At 46.0% G+C, this 15,037-nt stretch overlaps 7 protein-coding genes across 7 annotated transcripts; 3 read left to right on the top strand and 4 right to left on the bottom strand.

Annotated features, from left to right (window-relative positions):
- Positions 1–10: 10 nt before the first annotated feature.
- On the bottom strand, positions 11–1,647 carry K450DRAFT_248890 (uncharacterized protein). Its single transcript, XM_051590307.1, has 6 exons — positions 1,496–1,647; positions 1,219–1,423; positions 819–934; positions 574–755; positions 363–513; positions 11–286 (listed from the first exon to the last, which is right to left on the bottom strand). Exons 2-6 carry the CDS (start codon positions 1,270–1,272, stop codon positions 16–18), a joined length of 774 nt encoding a protein of 257 aa, XP_051443078.1. The 5' UTR covers positions 1,273–1,423; positions 1,496–1,647; the 3' UTR covers positions 11–15.
- A 1-nt stretch (position 1,648) lies between these two features.
- Positions 1,649–4,601, bottom strand: K450DRAFT_248897 (uncharacterized protein). Its single transcript, XM_051590308.1, has 6 exons — positions 4,316–4,601; positions 4,019–4,228; positions 3,787–3,936; positions 2,410–3,685; positions 1,984–2,338; positions 1,649–1,912 (listed from the first exon to the last, which is right to left on the bottom strand). Exons 2-6 carry the CDS (start codon positions 4,181–4,183, stop codon positions 1,876–1,878), a joined length of 1,983 nt encoding a protein of 660 aa, XP_051443079.1. The 5' UTR covers positions 4,184–4,228; positions 4,316–4,601; the 3' UTR covers positions 1,649–1,875.
- A 49-nt stretch (positions 4,602–4,650) lies between these two features.
- Positions 4,651–7,227, bottom strand: K450DRAFT_248901 (uncharacterized protein). The gene is made up of 9 exons (XM_051590309.1): positions 6,988–7,227; positions 6,698–6,889; positions 6,144–6,601; positions 5,886–6,056; positions 5,703–5,810; positions 5,530–5,628; positions 5,281–5,445; positions 4,957–5,170; positions 4,651–4,892 (listed from the first exon to the last, which is right to left on the bottom strand). The coding sequence occupies exons 1-9, from the start codon at positions 7,187–7,189 to the stop codon at positions 4,768–4,770; spliced, it is 1,734 nt and encodes a 577-aa protein (XP_051443080.1). The 5' UTR covers positions 7,190–7,227; the 3' UTR covers positions 4,651–4,767.
- A 2,276-nt stretch (positions 7,228–9,503) lies between these two features.
- K450DRAFT_248911 (uncharacterized protein) lies at positions 9,504–10,645 on the top strand. Its single transcript, XM_051590310.1, has 6 exons — positions 9,504–9,540; positions 9,652–9,714; positions 9,811–9,869; positions 9,950–10,108; positions 10,176–10,357; positions 10,432–10,645. Exons 2-6 carry the CDS (start codon positions 9,664–9,666, stop codon positions 10,461–10,463), a joined length of 483 nt encoding a protein of 160 aa, XP_051443081.1. The 5' UTR covers positions 9,504–9,540; positions 9,652–9,663; the 3' UTR covers positions 10,464–10,645.
- A 408-nt stretch (positions 10,646–11,053) lies between these two features.
- Positions 11,054–12,532, top strand: K450DRAFT_248917 (uncharacterized protein). The gene is made up of 5 exons (XM_051590311.1): positions 11,054–11,096; positions 11,163–11,247; positions 11,312–11,445; positions 11,521–11,753; positions 11,819–12,532. The coding sequence occupies exons 2-5, from the start codon at positions 11,225–11,227 to the stop codon at positions 12,260–12,262; spliced, it is 834 nt and encodes a 277-aa protein (XP_051443082.1). The 5' UTR covers positions 11,054–11,096; positions 11,163–11,224; the 3' UTR covers positions 12,263–12,532.
- Positions 12,533–13,464, top strand: K450DRAFT_248922 (uncharacterized protein). Its single transcript, XM_051590312.1, has 4 exons — positions 12,533–12,700; positions 12,773–13,016; positions 13,076–13,244; positions 13,312–13,464. Exons 2-4 carry the CDS (start codon positions 12,874–12,876, stop codon positions 13,420–13,422), a joined length of 423 nt encoding a protein of 140 aa, XP_051443083.1. The 5' UTR covers positions 12,533–12,700; positions 12,773–12,873; the 3' UTR covers positions 13,423–13,464.
- Positions 13,446–15,036, bottom strand: K450DRAFT_248926 (uncharacterized protein). Its single transcript, XM_051590313.1, has 5 exons — positions 14,720–15,036; positions 14,353–14,652; positions 14,129–14,276; positions 13,961–14,069; positions 13,446–13,864 (listed from the first exon to the last, which is right to left on the bottom strand). The coding sequence occupies exons 1-5, from the start codon at positions 14,987–14,989 to the stop codon at positions 13,840–13,842; spliced, it is 852 nt and encodes a 283-aa protein (XP_051443084.1). The 5' UTR covers positions 14,990–15,036; the 3' UTR covers positions 13,446–13,839.
- Position 15,037: the final 1 nt, after the last annotated feature.

Here is a 15,037-nt window from a genome sequence, read left to right on the forward strand (position 1 = left end):
CGTGAACAATACTGTTTAGTTTTTGGTCCAGGCAATGTTGAATACACGCTCAAAGAACCCGTGATTGAAGTGATGTCCATTCCCTTGAGTGATCACTTGCACAACGTTGGGCTCATCGTTCCAAACACCTCCCGGCGTTTCCCAGGCACGAGGATCAATACAACTCATGCCTTTTGTATATTTACCAGCTGTCTCCACTCTCATATCATACCATTTCCATGTCCAATACTTTTCCACATCGCCATTGACGATGTCAAGGAATAGAAGCACTGCAAAAGCATCGTATCTGAAGGGAAATAACAAAAGAGATCACACGTTAGCATGTCACGATTTACTTGGACCGGCCGTCTCCATACACTTACGCAGCAATGTAATCCATATTGTACAATTCCTGGATGCTTTTGAAGGCATGGATCAGAAAGCTGTTAATAAAGGTATTGAGCGGACCTTGACCGCGGAGGGGTAAAATGTATTTCTGGTAATCCTTGTCGTCGATACACCCACATTCAGCCGCTAAGTGTTCAAAATGCGTGAGTGTGGGGTCAGAGTAGACATCCATAAACATAAACTTACGATCAATGGGTAGTACGACAATATGCATTGGCGCCACCTCGCCTTGGGAGATCAGATTGGCTCGAAGTGAGTTGTCTTCTCGATTAAATCCTTTGCTGGTGCTCATGACCAAATCAGCCGCAAGGGCATCCGCTACAAAGTTGAACTCGCCATAAGGTGTGACATTTCCTGCAACAAGCGCACTGAAAAAGCAGAGTCAGAGAGAGCTGATCAGGTTGGGTCTCAATCATGGTAATAGCACGTACCCGCCAAGGATGACGACGCTTTTGGCGCGAGAAAATGTCTTTGGGTCTCGCTGAATAGCCAAAGCCAAATTGGTCAGTGGTCCAATGGCAATGATGGTCACAGACAAGGGTTCAGCCTTAGCAAGTTGATGAATTATTTCGTCAGCCGAGTCTCTCGGTGTGGTTTGAAAAGGTATATCTTTGGCTCCTTCGGTTTCAGCGGTATGTAAAAGTTGGCTTTCCCAGTCGGTGGGTGCGACATGTAGGCCCTTTGCATAAATATCACCTAGTCCGTCTTCGCCATGAAATTCTGTAGCAAATACTTGATCGCTCTCTAGAGGAGTCTCACGGCCTAATTGCCATTCGCCATGGTTGGAAATTGTTCTGCATCGCTACCCAAAAAAGAAAAGGTTTGACTTACCGACCGCGAGCACGGGCGACTGCTTGTGACCTTGGTAACCCTCTGTTGAATCATGGCGATACTGGGCGGCTATGACATCAAGGGTGGTGACCGCATTGCGCTTCACATTTTGAAGCGTGGTGTTTCCGCGCGTCAAGGTGATAGCCAGTACGTTTAACTCAGGCGACCTTAAAGCCAAGATCAAAGCTAGAACATCATCAATGCCCTACAGGTCGGAAAACGGTCAGCGATGGGGTTTCTGTTATGGTACTGTTGTATCATAATGAAAGGGACTTGCAGGATCACAGTCTATAATGACAGGGTGCTGTGGATGCATGTTATAAAATTTAATTGATGAACCGTGAGAAGGAGCGGAACTCGAGGTTGTTTAACTCTTCGACTTAAAGCCAGTTCGGACTGCCTTCCGGACCATCGACGGCAAACCCACGGGAAGTTGTAACGAATGTGTCACATGATAGCTTTCTACATGTACTTTGGACATCTTCTTTTGCTTGTTTTTACTTGTAAAAGTTTTATTGGTATTCCATTTGGTAAACCCTGGTCTCAAAATTTTTGATAGTACAATTGCATTTTTTTTATGTGAAACACACAACTTTTAAAGATAGGGCGAACGAAGAGCAGTAAAAAATTAATGTGTGGGGATGTAGATGATTATGTTCAACCGTGAACCTTGGTGATCAAAGAGGGGATGATACTGTAAAGGTAGAAGGAAATAGGTTAGAAAAAGGACTGTAATAAATGCAGCAGCTAGCTCATTACACTTACGAAGGATCAGCAAGAGTGGAGGTGTCGCCGAGCTCATGATGCTCACTGTTGACAATCTTTCTGAGAATACGTCTCATGATCTTGCCAGAGCGAGTCTTGGGGTGGTCACTGACAAGGTAGATACGCTTGGGAGTGGCGAAAGGACCAATGATCTTGCGAACTTGCAAAGTCAACTCCTTTTCAAGACCTTCAGCTTCCTCGACATTAGGCTTGAGAGTAACGAAAGCGTGGATGCATTGACCAGTCAAGTCATCATGGCCACCAATGACGGCAGCTTCGGCAACAGAGTGGTGAAGAACCAAAGCAGACTCAATTTCAGAGGTAGAAAGACGATGGCCGGAAACATTGATAACGTCTAAAAAATTTTACACAAATGGTTTTAGTTTAATTTTCCACCACCACCATCCTTAACCAAACGTTACTTACCATCAACACGGCCACGAACCCAGTAGTAACCATCGATATCACGGGAAGCACCATCACCTGTGAAGTAGTAGCCAGGGTATGGCTTGAGGTAAGTCTCAAGGAAACGGCTGTGGTTGTTGTACACGGTACGGGCCATAGAGGGCCAGGGCTGCTTGACAGCCAAGACACCAGTGACACCATTACCCTCGATTTCCTTGCCAGTGTTGGGGTCGAGCAAGACGGGGTTGATACCGAAGAAGGGGAAAGTGGCGGAACCGGGTTTGGTAGCAATGGCACCAGGAAGGGGAGTGATGATAATGGAACCAGTCTCGGTTTGCCAGTAGGTATCGACAACGGCGCATCGGCCCTTGCCCACCTTTTCGTTATACCAATCCCAAGCTTCGGGGTTAATGGGCTCACCGACGGAACCAATCACACGAAGGCTAGACAAGTCGTGGCCATCCACCCACTTATCACCCAATCGACGCAATGCTCGGATAGCTGTAGGAGCAGTGTAGAATTGAGTGATCTTGTGTTTGGCAATCAACTCCCAGAAACGAGCAGGGGTAGGGTATGTGGGAGTGGATTCGAAAAGAACGGTGGTAGCACCCAAAGTAAGAGGACCATAAACGATGTAAGAGTGACCAGTGACCCAACCAATATCAGCCATACAGGCGAAAATATCATCTTCATGGTAATCAAAGATATACTTGACAGTAGCGGCAGCTCCCAAAAGGTAACCACCGGTGGTGTGGAGAACACCCTTGGGGGTACCAGTGGAACCAGAAGTATAGAGCAAGAACAAGGGATCTTCTGCGTTCATACGCTCAGGAGCACAGTAAGCTCTAGCCTTGTCCATCTCCTCATGCCACCACAAATCACGGCCAGCAGTCCAGGGGATCTCTGAGCCAGTGCGGCGGTAGACCAAGACACTGCTGACAGTGGAGCACTGAGCAAGGGCGTCGTCCACAATACGCTTGGTAGCAATGTTCTTACCACCACGACGACCTTCATCTGCGGTAATGACCACTTTAGCAGATGCATCAACCACACGATCGCGAAGGGATTCAGCTGAGAATCCAGCAAAGATGACAGAATGGGGGGCACCAATACGAGCACACGCCAAAAGGGCAATCATGGCTTCAGGAATCATAGGCATATAAATGGCAACGTTATCACCTTTCTTCACGCCCTGAGCCTTGAGCACATTGGCAAGCTTGCATACTTCTTGCAAAAGTTCACCATAGGTGATCTTTCTGACGTAATCTGGCTCATCTCCTTCGTGGATAATGGCGACCTAGCAAGAAGTGTCAATGATATGGATGGATGTTTACCCCCCCCTTCGAAAAAATTCAAGGGCCATCTGGGTCACACTAATACAATGGTAAATAAACTCACCTTGTTAGGGTTCTTCAGTGCATGACGGTCGACACAGTTATAACAGGCGTTCAATTCACCCTCCAAAAACCAAGCGACATCACCGCTTTCAAAGGAACCGTGACGGACTGTCTCAAATGGCTTAGACCAAGTAAGGAGTTCGTTGGCGAGCTGGAGTCCCCAAAAATCCCCAAGTTAGCTTCTTGGCCGGGAAGAGGGAATAAAATAATTAAAAAGAAAAAAAAAAACTTACGTTGCCAAAGAACTTATCAGGTTGCTCGACAGACTCCTTCCACATAGCCTTGTATTGGTCAAAGGAACTGACAAAGGGAGTAGGGCATTGGGCTGAATCGAGTAGTCTAGAAGGAACCGGGTGGATGGGATCGACTCGAGAAGTAGTATCGACTTGATCGGACATGATGGGATTTAAAAAGAAGAGAAGGGAGGAACAAGCAATCCCGTTCTACGATGCAATGTGCGTCTATTAAAAAAAATAATTGAAACGAAGCGGTCATCCATACCATCACTCACATCCAATCGCATTGCTTACCCGTGACTTTTTTAGAGATCATCTTCAGGCACCGCTTGGGATGAGTTTTTGGGGCGAAATGAGACCCTTAGCTTGGCTCGGCCCACTGCCAAATATCGAAGTCGTCCCGCGGGCTGCCTACTTTATAGAGAAGCCAGGTTGAACTAGCTAGGGTTTCCATTGTCTGTCAATTATGTTAACTATTTCCCATTGTTCTTTCTTATCCCCTTTGCTTTTCTCTCTTTCTTTCTCTCTCTAGGTTGCAACTAAGTAGAACTAAAGTTCATTGGCATTCCGACAATCTGGGGGCGCCACAAGACCCACCCCACCCAATCTCCGCAGCCTGAATCTCTCTCCCACACAGTTCATATGATGCCCGGATATACAGGTTATCCACTTGCCCGGGACGCTTGAATGTGGGGAAACATTTGGGGCGGTTTATTGTTTACAATAGTAGGAAGAATACGGGTGTTCTAACGTCTAGATAGAACGGAGCTGGCCTGAGAAATGCGGGTCATCCACTGTTTTTTCATACTGACAGTCGCTGCTTTCACCGAGATGACTAAATCCCCATACACAATCTGGAACCCAGTATCATCTGAAACGAAAACCGTCAGTACCATCCACTTCAATCGAAATGCAATGCAACGGCTATCACATACCTGCACCCAGTTTGGCTGAGCCTCGTACATGAATGCGGTCAGTCGGCATTGGTTCTTTGTACAACGTGTACAGATAACCTTGTGGGCTCAATCCTCTTATGGGTTGCGCCAGAATGAGCATATCGTTAAAGAGACAGGCGTGAAGCTTTCGTCCACTTTTGGCCTTGTACAACGGCCCTTCCATCATGAATTCACGGCCAGCCCTTTCGATGGACTACAATGGGGGGATGGGGGGTGAGTGACGCTGTGGAGACCAAAAACCAGAAAATTCTCAAGGGGGGCAGGCAATCTGACCCCACAAAGCATGTGGAATTGGATTCTTACCTCTAAGCCTTCTAGGTCCACCAATCGGCTTAATTCTGAAAGTTTTTGCTTGTTTTCATGCTTGCGGGCTGCTTCGTTGACATCCTTAAGAACTTCTTCAGCTTTCTCAATGGCATCGGCAACCATGCTGTAGTCATGATGGTACTTTGGCGTAGAGTGCAATATCTGGAGAGAATAGGAAAGAGAGGCACGTGATTAGTTTAAGGTTTTACTTGGGCGGTTAATTTGACATGTCACTCTTCAACTAACCTGCCGTAAGAGAAGTGGATATCGGGTGATACGTTGCATGGGCTCCAGTAGAAAACTGGAAAGATCTAAAGAGCGACACTCTGGACGACTCTGACATGACTAACATGTGAAGTAGGAGATGAACGGGTGAGAATCAAATGGTATGGGTCAAAGGCAGAGTGAGATACTTTTACCTTTAAGAAAGCGGCAAACACCTTGTCTTCATCCCGTTTTTTCTGTAAAAAGCGGCTGGCGGCCGACTGATTTCTACAATACGTTTGATAGCATTTGAGATTTTCAGCCTGGAGAGGGTAATGGACACGTCAGTTCACAGAAGGTAGTGCATATAATGACTTTTTCCCGTCCCTTCTACTTACGTGGGTCAAGAAAATATCGCCAACCGCACTAACGAAGTTGGCCCCTTCACGTTCACGATCCTCAAGATCGCTAAGAATTCCCGTATTACATAGCAGCAAGTCCTCTACATTTGAAAAGATAATATTCTGAGCATCCGGTGAAATATACTGGCTGGACGAGGCGTAAAATACCTAGATGGGTTTCACAAAGGCAAGCCGTTTCATGTTAATAAATTAATACTACACCCATCTTACGTTAACAAACTGTTCACCACTTACATTCACAATAAGCTGGAGATCTCGCAGATAAGTTCTCTCCGTAACGATAAGCTCGTAAATAGCCTCCTGTCGCTTACGTTCCTCAGGACTAACGTTGAGCAGTTCCTTTTCATCCATGGTATTGGCCCATGTATTAAGTACGTTTGGAGAATCAGGTCGGACGATAATAGGGCTACCGGATCGCACAGATGTCGGTGCACTGATAGGCCCGCTAACAATGACACTGGCATTACTAGCCGCCCTCCTGCGACCGATTCGGAGATTTGGTGAAGCACTGTGTATCACTGGGGATGAAGGAGCGGACCGTCCAGCCGTTTTGTTGGTAGGCGTCGAGCGAGATGAGGACATGGTGATAGGCGGTGATAATGATCGGTTATCGAGCATGGGTATATTATGTTGTGGTTTGGGTTGGTGTACAATGATATCTGGCACACTGTCTTTTCTTCGATCAGGGGAATCTGTATACACGGACAATTTGTGAGCTCAATGAAACAATGGAAACTGCAGATTCCAACCGGGTCTCTGGTTTTTTTTCTTTCTCTGGTTTTTTTTACCTTGTTTCTTTTCAATGACCTCTACATACGTGCGAGGAAAGTAACCGGCCTCGTTGGTAGCATCGGATGTACCAAACCACCACTCGCTGTCCTGATCCTGGAAAGGTTGACATGTGACAGTTTGGCCTCCTTCGAAGGACAAGTCGTCATCCCGGACGCCTTTGAACTCGTAGAGTGTTTTGACTTTAAAAGCTGTAATACATGGATGGAATTGAAAGACAAGGAGAGAATGTTGGATGAATGATGTCTTTCCATGTGACTGTTAAACTCGGTTTTCATTTTTTTTTTACCTTTCTCGACAACCTCACAATAGGTACGTGGAAAGAAGCCGCAGTTATTCGTCTTCAGCGATGTACCATACCACCAATCGCTATCAGTATCTTTGGAAGGGTGTGCTTTGACGATTTCATCTTCTGTAAATGACAAGTCATCGGGTCGAGTACCGAGATAGTCGTATAATGCCTTGACTCGATAGACTGATTTGAAGAGCATCGAACGGGGTGGAAAGGGAATGGAAATGGGTCGAATGAAAAAAAAAAAAGAGTGACGGTATTAAAGATAATCAGTAAAGAAGGAATAACCCATACTTGTTATACCACAAAACAATGAAACTCACTGGTCCTGAAATCCACTTCATCGTCCAAGTCAGTGCCAAACCCAGCCGTGCCAGCGGTGGTATTAGTGTCTGGCACCTCAGACTCCGATTCAGTTGCATATTCGGATTCGGAATCATCGTCCGATGTTTCTTTTGCAAGGGGTGATGGTCTGCTATCAAAAGAGAAAGACGTGGGGAAGTGTTTGGCTTGACTGAAGTCAGTGGAATTTCGAGTTCGTCGTTCTTCGCGGTTAAGATCGGTTGACCAGATACCCTCCTCCTTGGCCTGTTCCATCATCTGTTGTTTCTTTTCTTGTTCAGCAGCCGCCAGTTTTTGTCGTTCCTCTTCTTCAGCTGCTGCTTTGCGTTGTCGATCCAGTTCTTCTGCTTCTTGACGTCTTTTTTCGGCGGCTGCGTTCTCGGCTTCCAAGCGCTGTCGTTCTCTTTCAGCAGCTTCAAGTTCCCGTCGTCGGGCTTCTTCCGCCGCCTTGACCCGCTCAAGTTCTTCTTGCGCTCGTCGTAATCGCTCTGCTTCCTCTTCTTTAGCTTTCTCAGCAGCTCGAGTTTCCTCTTCCATTTTCTTCTGGCGTTCAAGTGCTTCTTTCTCTTCACGTTCCAATTTTTGCTTTTCTTGCTCAATTCGCTGTCGTTCCTTTTCAAGTTCTTCTTGAACGAGGCGTTGTTCTTCTTCTGCCTTTTTCTTCTTCTCCAGTTCTACTCTTTCACGCTCAAGTCGCTCTTGCTCTTCCTCAAGAGCCTTCCTTTCCGCTTCTTGTTTCAGCCGGCGTTCTTCTTCTTCCGCTGCCAATCTAGATGTTTCTGCTTCCTCCTTTCGCTTATTGAACTCAGCCAGTCGAATCTGTGCTTGTCTTTCAGCCTCGCGAAGTTTAGCTTGGGCAGCTTTTTCAGCTTCAAGGAGTTGCTGTTTGTATTGCACATCTTCAAGCTGAGATCCTTGATCGGTGTCAGCTGGCGGAGTCATAGGCTGGAAGGTTTGTAGCGACATACGCTTCTCGCCAATACGCCTGTGAGCTTCTGCCTTGATGGCTTCTGCGGAGCGTGGAGTTTCAGGCCGTAACGACGTTGGAATGGGCGGTGGTGCCGCTGATCTCGATGAAGGTGTACGCATCGCCTTGGGCGCAGGCAAGGGAGGTGGGGCCGGTGAATATTGTCTTGGGAGCGGAGGGGTGGCTGGAGGTGGACCATATCTACTAATGCCGCGTTGTTCACCCGCCTTTTTTGCGCGATCTCGGCGTAACGAATCGATAAAATCACTAAGCTCTTCGGAAACAAACAACCCATCCTCAAACATCCGCTGCTCCTTGAGATGCTTCTCATTTCGTTCAAGATCAGATGCTTCGATCGATGCATCGAGTGCTCTGCGCAAATCATTTCGCAAATCGTCGATCTTGGCTACTTCTCGTTGAAGCTGACGGTCTCGTTCCTCTATGGCCAATTCCACCTTCTTCGACTCAGCACCCGATGATTCAACATAGCTTGTTTTGTTCAGGCGAGCCGCAATCATGGCTTGAGCTTTACTACGTATTCTATCCGCTTCAGTCATGGATGGGTTGTACAAAGAAGTATTTGTGGAGCCCGAAGATTTCGAGTCTCGTATTCTTGCAAGTTCTTGCTCTTTTTCATTGAGCTTCTCGGTTTCTCGCAAAAGTTGCTTTTCAAGATCCTTGATGGTGGTATTTAGTGTAAAATCGATCTCTTTTCGCATGGACCGTTGATGATCCGCTAAATCGGATAATTGCCGCATTCTTGACGAGTATCGGCTAAGAAGCAATTCTGGTTTAGAAGCATTTAACCGTGAATCAGCACCGTGTATCTGCTTGTCAACAGTTGCTATTCTTCGCTTCAGTGACTCTATATCGTTGTCTGCGGCTACAGGGGCGGTGCCAGTCGAGTCCAGCAGCGCCGATAGTAGTATCTTTTGCTCTCGTATGGACTTTTCCAAGTTTACTACCGAGGTCTTCTTTCCAAAGCTTCGAGAGCTTTGTTGTCCGTAACTGTCATAACTGCGGGCGGACAAAGACATTCGAGATGGGGAAGGCGATGCTGAACTCTAGCGCTAGTTTCCCCAAGTTTGACTCTCAGAGAAATTGGTCGGCGAGACGAAGCAGGGCCAAAAAATCGAGTGGGTAGCTCGATATGTGTGACGTCAGCCGATTTTGTTTTGTGAGTAGGCTTGATATTGTTTGACATTGCAATTTTCATCGTGTCCAGTTCTTAACAGCAAGGTGTGTGTGTATGCGCAACCAGACCATGGCGCCAACAGCATTGTGAATGCAGCTGCATTATGTGATGTCTAGATACTAACTGTTCATTGGATCTTTTTTCGTTTTTTCAATAGCACTCTTTCAGAATGTCTTACAACACCAAACACTGGGCTTGGGTCAAGAAGCTCTTTTCAGTGGTATGCAGACACTAGATGAATAGTCCACCACCGTCCATTCAGAAAATATTCACCATTCTCATTCTTCTTTATTTTGCTATTTTTTTTTTTTTACAGAATCCTAAGAGCACTGACGGTATGCCCGCTGTTGGTGTATTCAGAACACCTGCAACAGGGTTGGTAACGATTAGCCATCAGAATAACCAGTCAGCGAATTACAACATTGACACCGACTTCTCTTTCATCTCGCATTTAGCTCAAGACCCGAGAAATACGTTTATCCCAAGTCTGATGCCTCCAAGCTTTCCGGCAACTACTATTTCCAGCGCGATACTAGACGAAACTTCCCCCGCTTAGCTGTATATACCCAGCAAGATGTTGCTGGTCTTTTGGCCGGTGCTGGCGTTGAGCCAAGGTAAGCAGACGTTTGGTCAGTGGAATGGTGTGCTTTGTTGGATTCTCACTGTTTTCATTTATGGCAGTCTTCCTGCTGCTGGAGCCGACAGCCAACCCGTCACCCCAGCTACTGTCACCGAGACCAAGTCCCTCACCGAGGTTCTTGGCTCCACCAGCTTGTACAGCCAAGGCAAGTTACCTCCTACTCCTAACTGGAATGCCACCAAGAAGTGGGAAGTTTCTACCGATTTTAAGGGTCCTGATGATGGTACGTTTTCATGTTTGTGATCCAACTGGAGTGTAATATTTCAACTGATTTGCGTCCATTTTTTCATGTAATAGGAAGCTACTTCCCTATGCGTGCTTTTGTTTAGATATATTAAAAGAAAAAATTCCAATACACCATACATTTTGAGCTTGTAGTAACAACAGGAGGATGTCGTGTGATGTCGTGTGATGATTTCGACTATGAAGGCAATGGAGGGAATTATTGACCCAGAAATGGTGCCAATCAAGCACAATGTACTGTATGGATTAAATCATTATTTGGCTGGCGTACGCGAGATTGTTTTTCCCATGAATAATTCACCAGCCCAGGAATATTGTTTTACACTGACTGGATTAGCCCAAGCCAGTTTTTGAGCGAATATGTACTTTCAACACGAATTTGAACATCGTTTCACGCCTTGTCTATACTATACAAAGACCATTGTCAAAGATTGGATTGTAACCTGGGTTCCTGACTGCCCACCATGACCAGAATTAAGTTGAATATCGGGGTTACAAAAAAGCGCACTTGATGCAGTACAAGCCAACGGCTCCTATGGAGCTGTGAATGGACACCAGACGATGTTAAAGCTGAGGCAAAAGATATTCATTCAATCCTATGCATTTTCCATAACGTACTGCCAGCTTTCTTCATAGAGAGTAAAGAAAGATATTGGCAAGCCTGGCCGACCATAAAGTCCAATTTAAAAAACACAGCGCGGTCGTCACACACACCCTAAGTCAGTTTCTAACTCTCTTCCCTTCTTTTTTTTTTTTTTTGGTCGCTCACTAGTCACAACGTTTAGCCTCTCATCATTCCACTCATTCCGATTCTCTACTCCACCTTCACATCCAGCTCTATACCGCAATGTCGACTAGTTGCTGTACTAGGTATGTGTTCTTGTTCATCCCTTCCTGCACCATGACCTGATGACCTGACTTTACCCCTGTACAGACTGAGCAAGATCTATATGGTCACCACCAATTCACTGTTCGCAGCACTTGGACTTTCCTTCTTAATATTTGGCTTACTTGGCTATACCAATCGATTTCATGGAGCCATCATTATACCTGACAATATTTTCCAATGTACGTAGCAAAAGGAGGTGTTTTTTGGGCGATTTGAGCGTCCGACTGAAGCTAAAATTTATTACCTTTTGATAGTGATCATCGTGCTTGCCATCATTATATTAGTGACTTCCATCCTTGGTCTGATCAGTGCTTATTCACGACGCCGATGCGTTATTTATGTCTACATGGTCATTGTGGCCGTCGCCCTTATCTTGCAAGTGGTGGTTGGCGTCCTTGTGTACCAGAAGGGAGCCAATTACTCCAGTTACATCAACACACTCTGGTCTTCCTCCAGCAATGCAGATAGGCTTGCTATTCAGAACGAGGTGAGTACTTGCTTTCAACGCACTGGATAAAGCGAGCGAGAACACTGAATGTTCTTTCATGGCAGTTCAACTGTTGCGGACTTACTACAGCGAGTGATAAACCAGCGGTTAGCGATACGTGCGATGCTGGCAAAGGACTTACGGCAGTGCCGTGTGCTACGGTCCTTAACCAATTTGTACACTCCAACTTTTCTACCTTGTATCTTGTGGTATTTGCAGCATTGGCATTTGAAGTGTTGGCTTTGACCAACGCCATTACATTGATTTGCGCACCTAGTAATAGCGAAGAGGAGCGTGAACGTCGTATGAGACGAAAGTCGGGCATCAAGTTGGAAGATATGTCGACCAATTCATCAACTGTGGCTGGATCCAACCGAGGTGGCGATACCTATTCGCCATACGCATACAAAGACGAAACTTCTAGTACGTACGAGGGCCATCGGTATAATAACAACAATGCCTACGACTCTTACAACAACAACCGTCAAGACAACGGACGTTACTATTAGAAATACCCGAGTATCTGTACATTTTAGTTGTCTCGCTTCGTTTCTCTTTTCAATTTTTATATATTTTATAAATGTGGATGGGTTTTTATTGAATGGGGTCACAGTGCAATATCCTTTTTTTGATATTTTTGGTTTTACCTTGCTGAACTCTTTTTTCAATCCCTCTTTTGAAAGTCAAGTTTACAAGATGGACGAACCTCGGGAGGAAGCGTCGACATCGACACCCCAGGATGTGCAACCGGAACTCACTGCAACTGATACTAGTACTGACTTGGACCAAGACAAGACCCCATTCTCATATGACACATCTCAGCTACGGCGGCGACATACGCCCGCGGTAACCATGCCGGATGAACCATCGGCCAATGCAGAGGATGTCAAAAGACGTCCATCGACTGACCTCAGCGTCGGTGGAGGCTTCTATGAATGTAACATATGGTAAGTGCATTCCGTTCGTCTGAGCATGCAATCAGCCCATCTCCGCTAAACTAATCTGTCTTCTGTCAATAGCTTTGATACCGCCACACACCCTGTGGTCACTGTCTGTGGCCATTTATTCTGGTAAGTAATGGGGTATCTATCACCGTGACCCGCACCTATATAATGACCTCATGTCTTTCCGCAGTTGGTCTTGCCTTGCTCAATGGCTTCACCAGACCTCGCGAAATCCAACTTGTCCAGTGTGCAAAGCCGGTTGTGGAAAGGATAAAGTAGTGCCTGTCTATGGTCGTGGACGGGAGCAAAAGGATCCAAGGTCAGTACCACCATGAGTCGCCGCCCAATGGTCATTCAATTTTTAACCATTTGATACAGAGAGGACCCAACGATACCAACACGTCCACCTGGGCAACGGCCGGCTCCGTTGCGTGATCCAAATTCTTCATTCTTTGGAGCTCCAATGCGAGGAGCCACCTATAGCACTGGTAACTTTGCTATCTCGGCTGGATTTGGCGTCTTTCCTGGATTGTTTGGCGTTACCATTGTAGGTTGTTTCTAGTTGTTGTTTTGTTCAATGCAATGAATGCTCATACCTATTGTCACCTTGCTAGAACCATACTCGTATGTCTCCTCACGCTCGAGCTCAACAAGATGCTTTCATGGCTAGATTGTTCTTGATGATCGGAGCCTTATTTATTATAACCATCGTATACAGTGGCTAGTTCTTTTCACTCTCAATGGAGGAAAAAAAAAAAGAAAAAAAAAAAAAAGGAAAACTACATAATTTGTTTTGACTAGTTTGCATGTCATACATGTCTTTTTGTGTTGTTTGACCATATAAAAAAAGTTTGCAGTTCTTTCTGTCAGAGGGGTAGGAAACACTTGTCCAAACCTATTACTTGGGAAAGTCCCTTATCTCAACTGACGAAAGATGTCAACGCCTAGAGGACGCTGCAACACAGCCGACCTTGGAAGATACAGAAAAGCGAAACCAAGTGAGGCGGAAACGATATGAGGAAAGACAAAACGAACACTCTTATTACATAAACCGAAAAAGAAAAAAAAAATAAAGAATGGGAAGAAGACAAAAAAGAAGTTGTTGGATATCGAATGACAAGTGTAGTGTGGAGGTTGTCAGGTTAACGCCTATCGAAGACAGAGGACCTTGTAGGTTGAAGACGATCAGAGTAAAGTCTGCGTACAGAGAATGTTAAATACATGCACTCTACCGGCATGATTGCAAAGATCAAGACACGTTACCTTTCCGATTTGACGGGTGCGATCATAGATCGAACGCTCTGCTCAAACAATCCACGCGCAGGCTTCGAAGAAGTCACCTTATCTCTCAAACTCAATCGCAAGACTCGGCCTAAACATCCAATGAGTCTCGTCACACAATTTGAACCATCGACTATAAACATCACCTACCATCTGCAAGCTCGCCATCAAGTTGCTGTACAGCTTGAACAGCGGCGCTCTTATGCGCGAATTCAACTTCTGCCTCGCCAAGAGAGCGACCTGAACGATCGACAGCGAGTTCGCAATTAAGCACCTCACCAAAACTAAGGAAGGCCATCTAATAAACACCAAAAAAAAAAAAATTAGCTCCATGTCATTGACTCCACGTATCATATGATCATTCTGGCCCTTACTCTAACATCGTCTGCATTGGCCCCAGGGTCCAAATTTCGAACCAATACAACGGTTGGGCCAGATTCACCACGAATTGACAAACCGGGGTTGACAACACCACTGCGGCCGCGAATAGTATTGGTGGGTTCGTGAGCGGGTGGTGTTGCCTTGCGGAAAGCGGTTGGTGCTTTGGCCCGGGGAGGTTGAGGTTGAGCTGGGGCTTTCGGGGTAACTTTCTTCGTAATGACAATGGAAGCTGGATCTATTGGTTGTTGCTTGCTGATACGTTGAGGTTTTTGTAAATGACTACGGAGTGCAGCCTAGAATAAGAAGAGTGTTCCGTTATTAATTCATCCAGGTAAGTGAGCATGCAGTCATTGTACATACAGTGGATAGTCCACCGCGTTTGCTGGCTGCAGAAGAGAAAAGTCCAGCTTTCGGTTTAGGGGGTGGGCCATTCTTCTTTGCTACACCTTTTCCCTGAGTATAGGATTTGCCGATCTTGCCACCTCGTTGAGTTAACTGTTTTGCCACGGGGATGGCATGTTTCGAGTGTTGTGCTGTCTTGCGTCCACTGGACTTCTCGACGACTTTACCCTTATTCTTTGACTTCTTGATGACGTCTTCTAACGGGAGATCAAGGTCCATGGCCGACATGTTTGAACGAGAATACAGTAGATCTAATGTCTCAGCCGCAAGGGGATA

This window comes from Umbelopsis ramanniana (assembly GCF_025399195.1).
Source record: "Umbelopsis ramanniana AG unplaced genomic scaffold K450scaffold_42, whole genome shotgun sequence".
NCBI classification, from domain to species: domain Eukaryota; kingdom Fungi; phylum Mucoromycota; class Umbelopsidomycetes; order Umbelopsidales; family Umbelopsidaceae; genus Umbelopsis; species Umbelopsis ramanniana.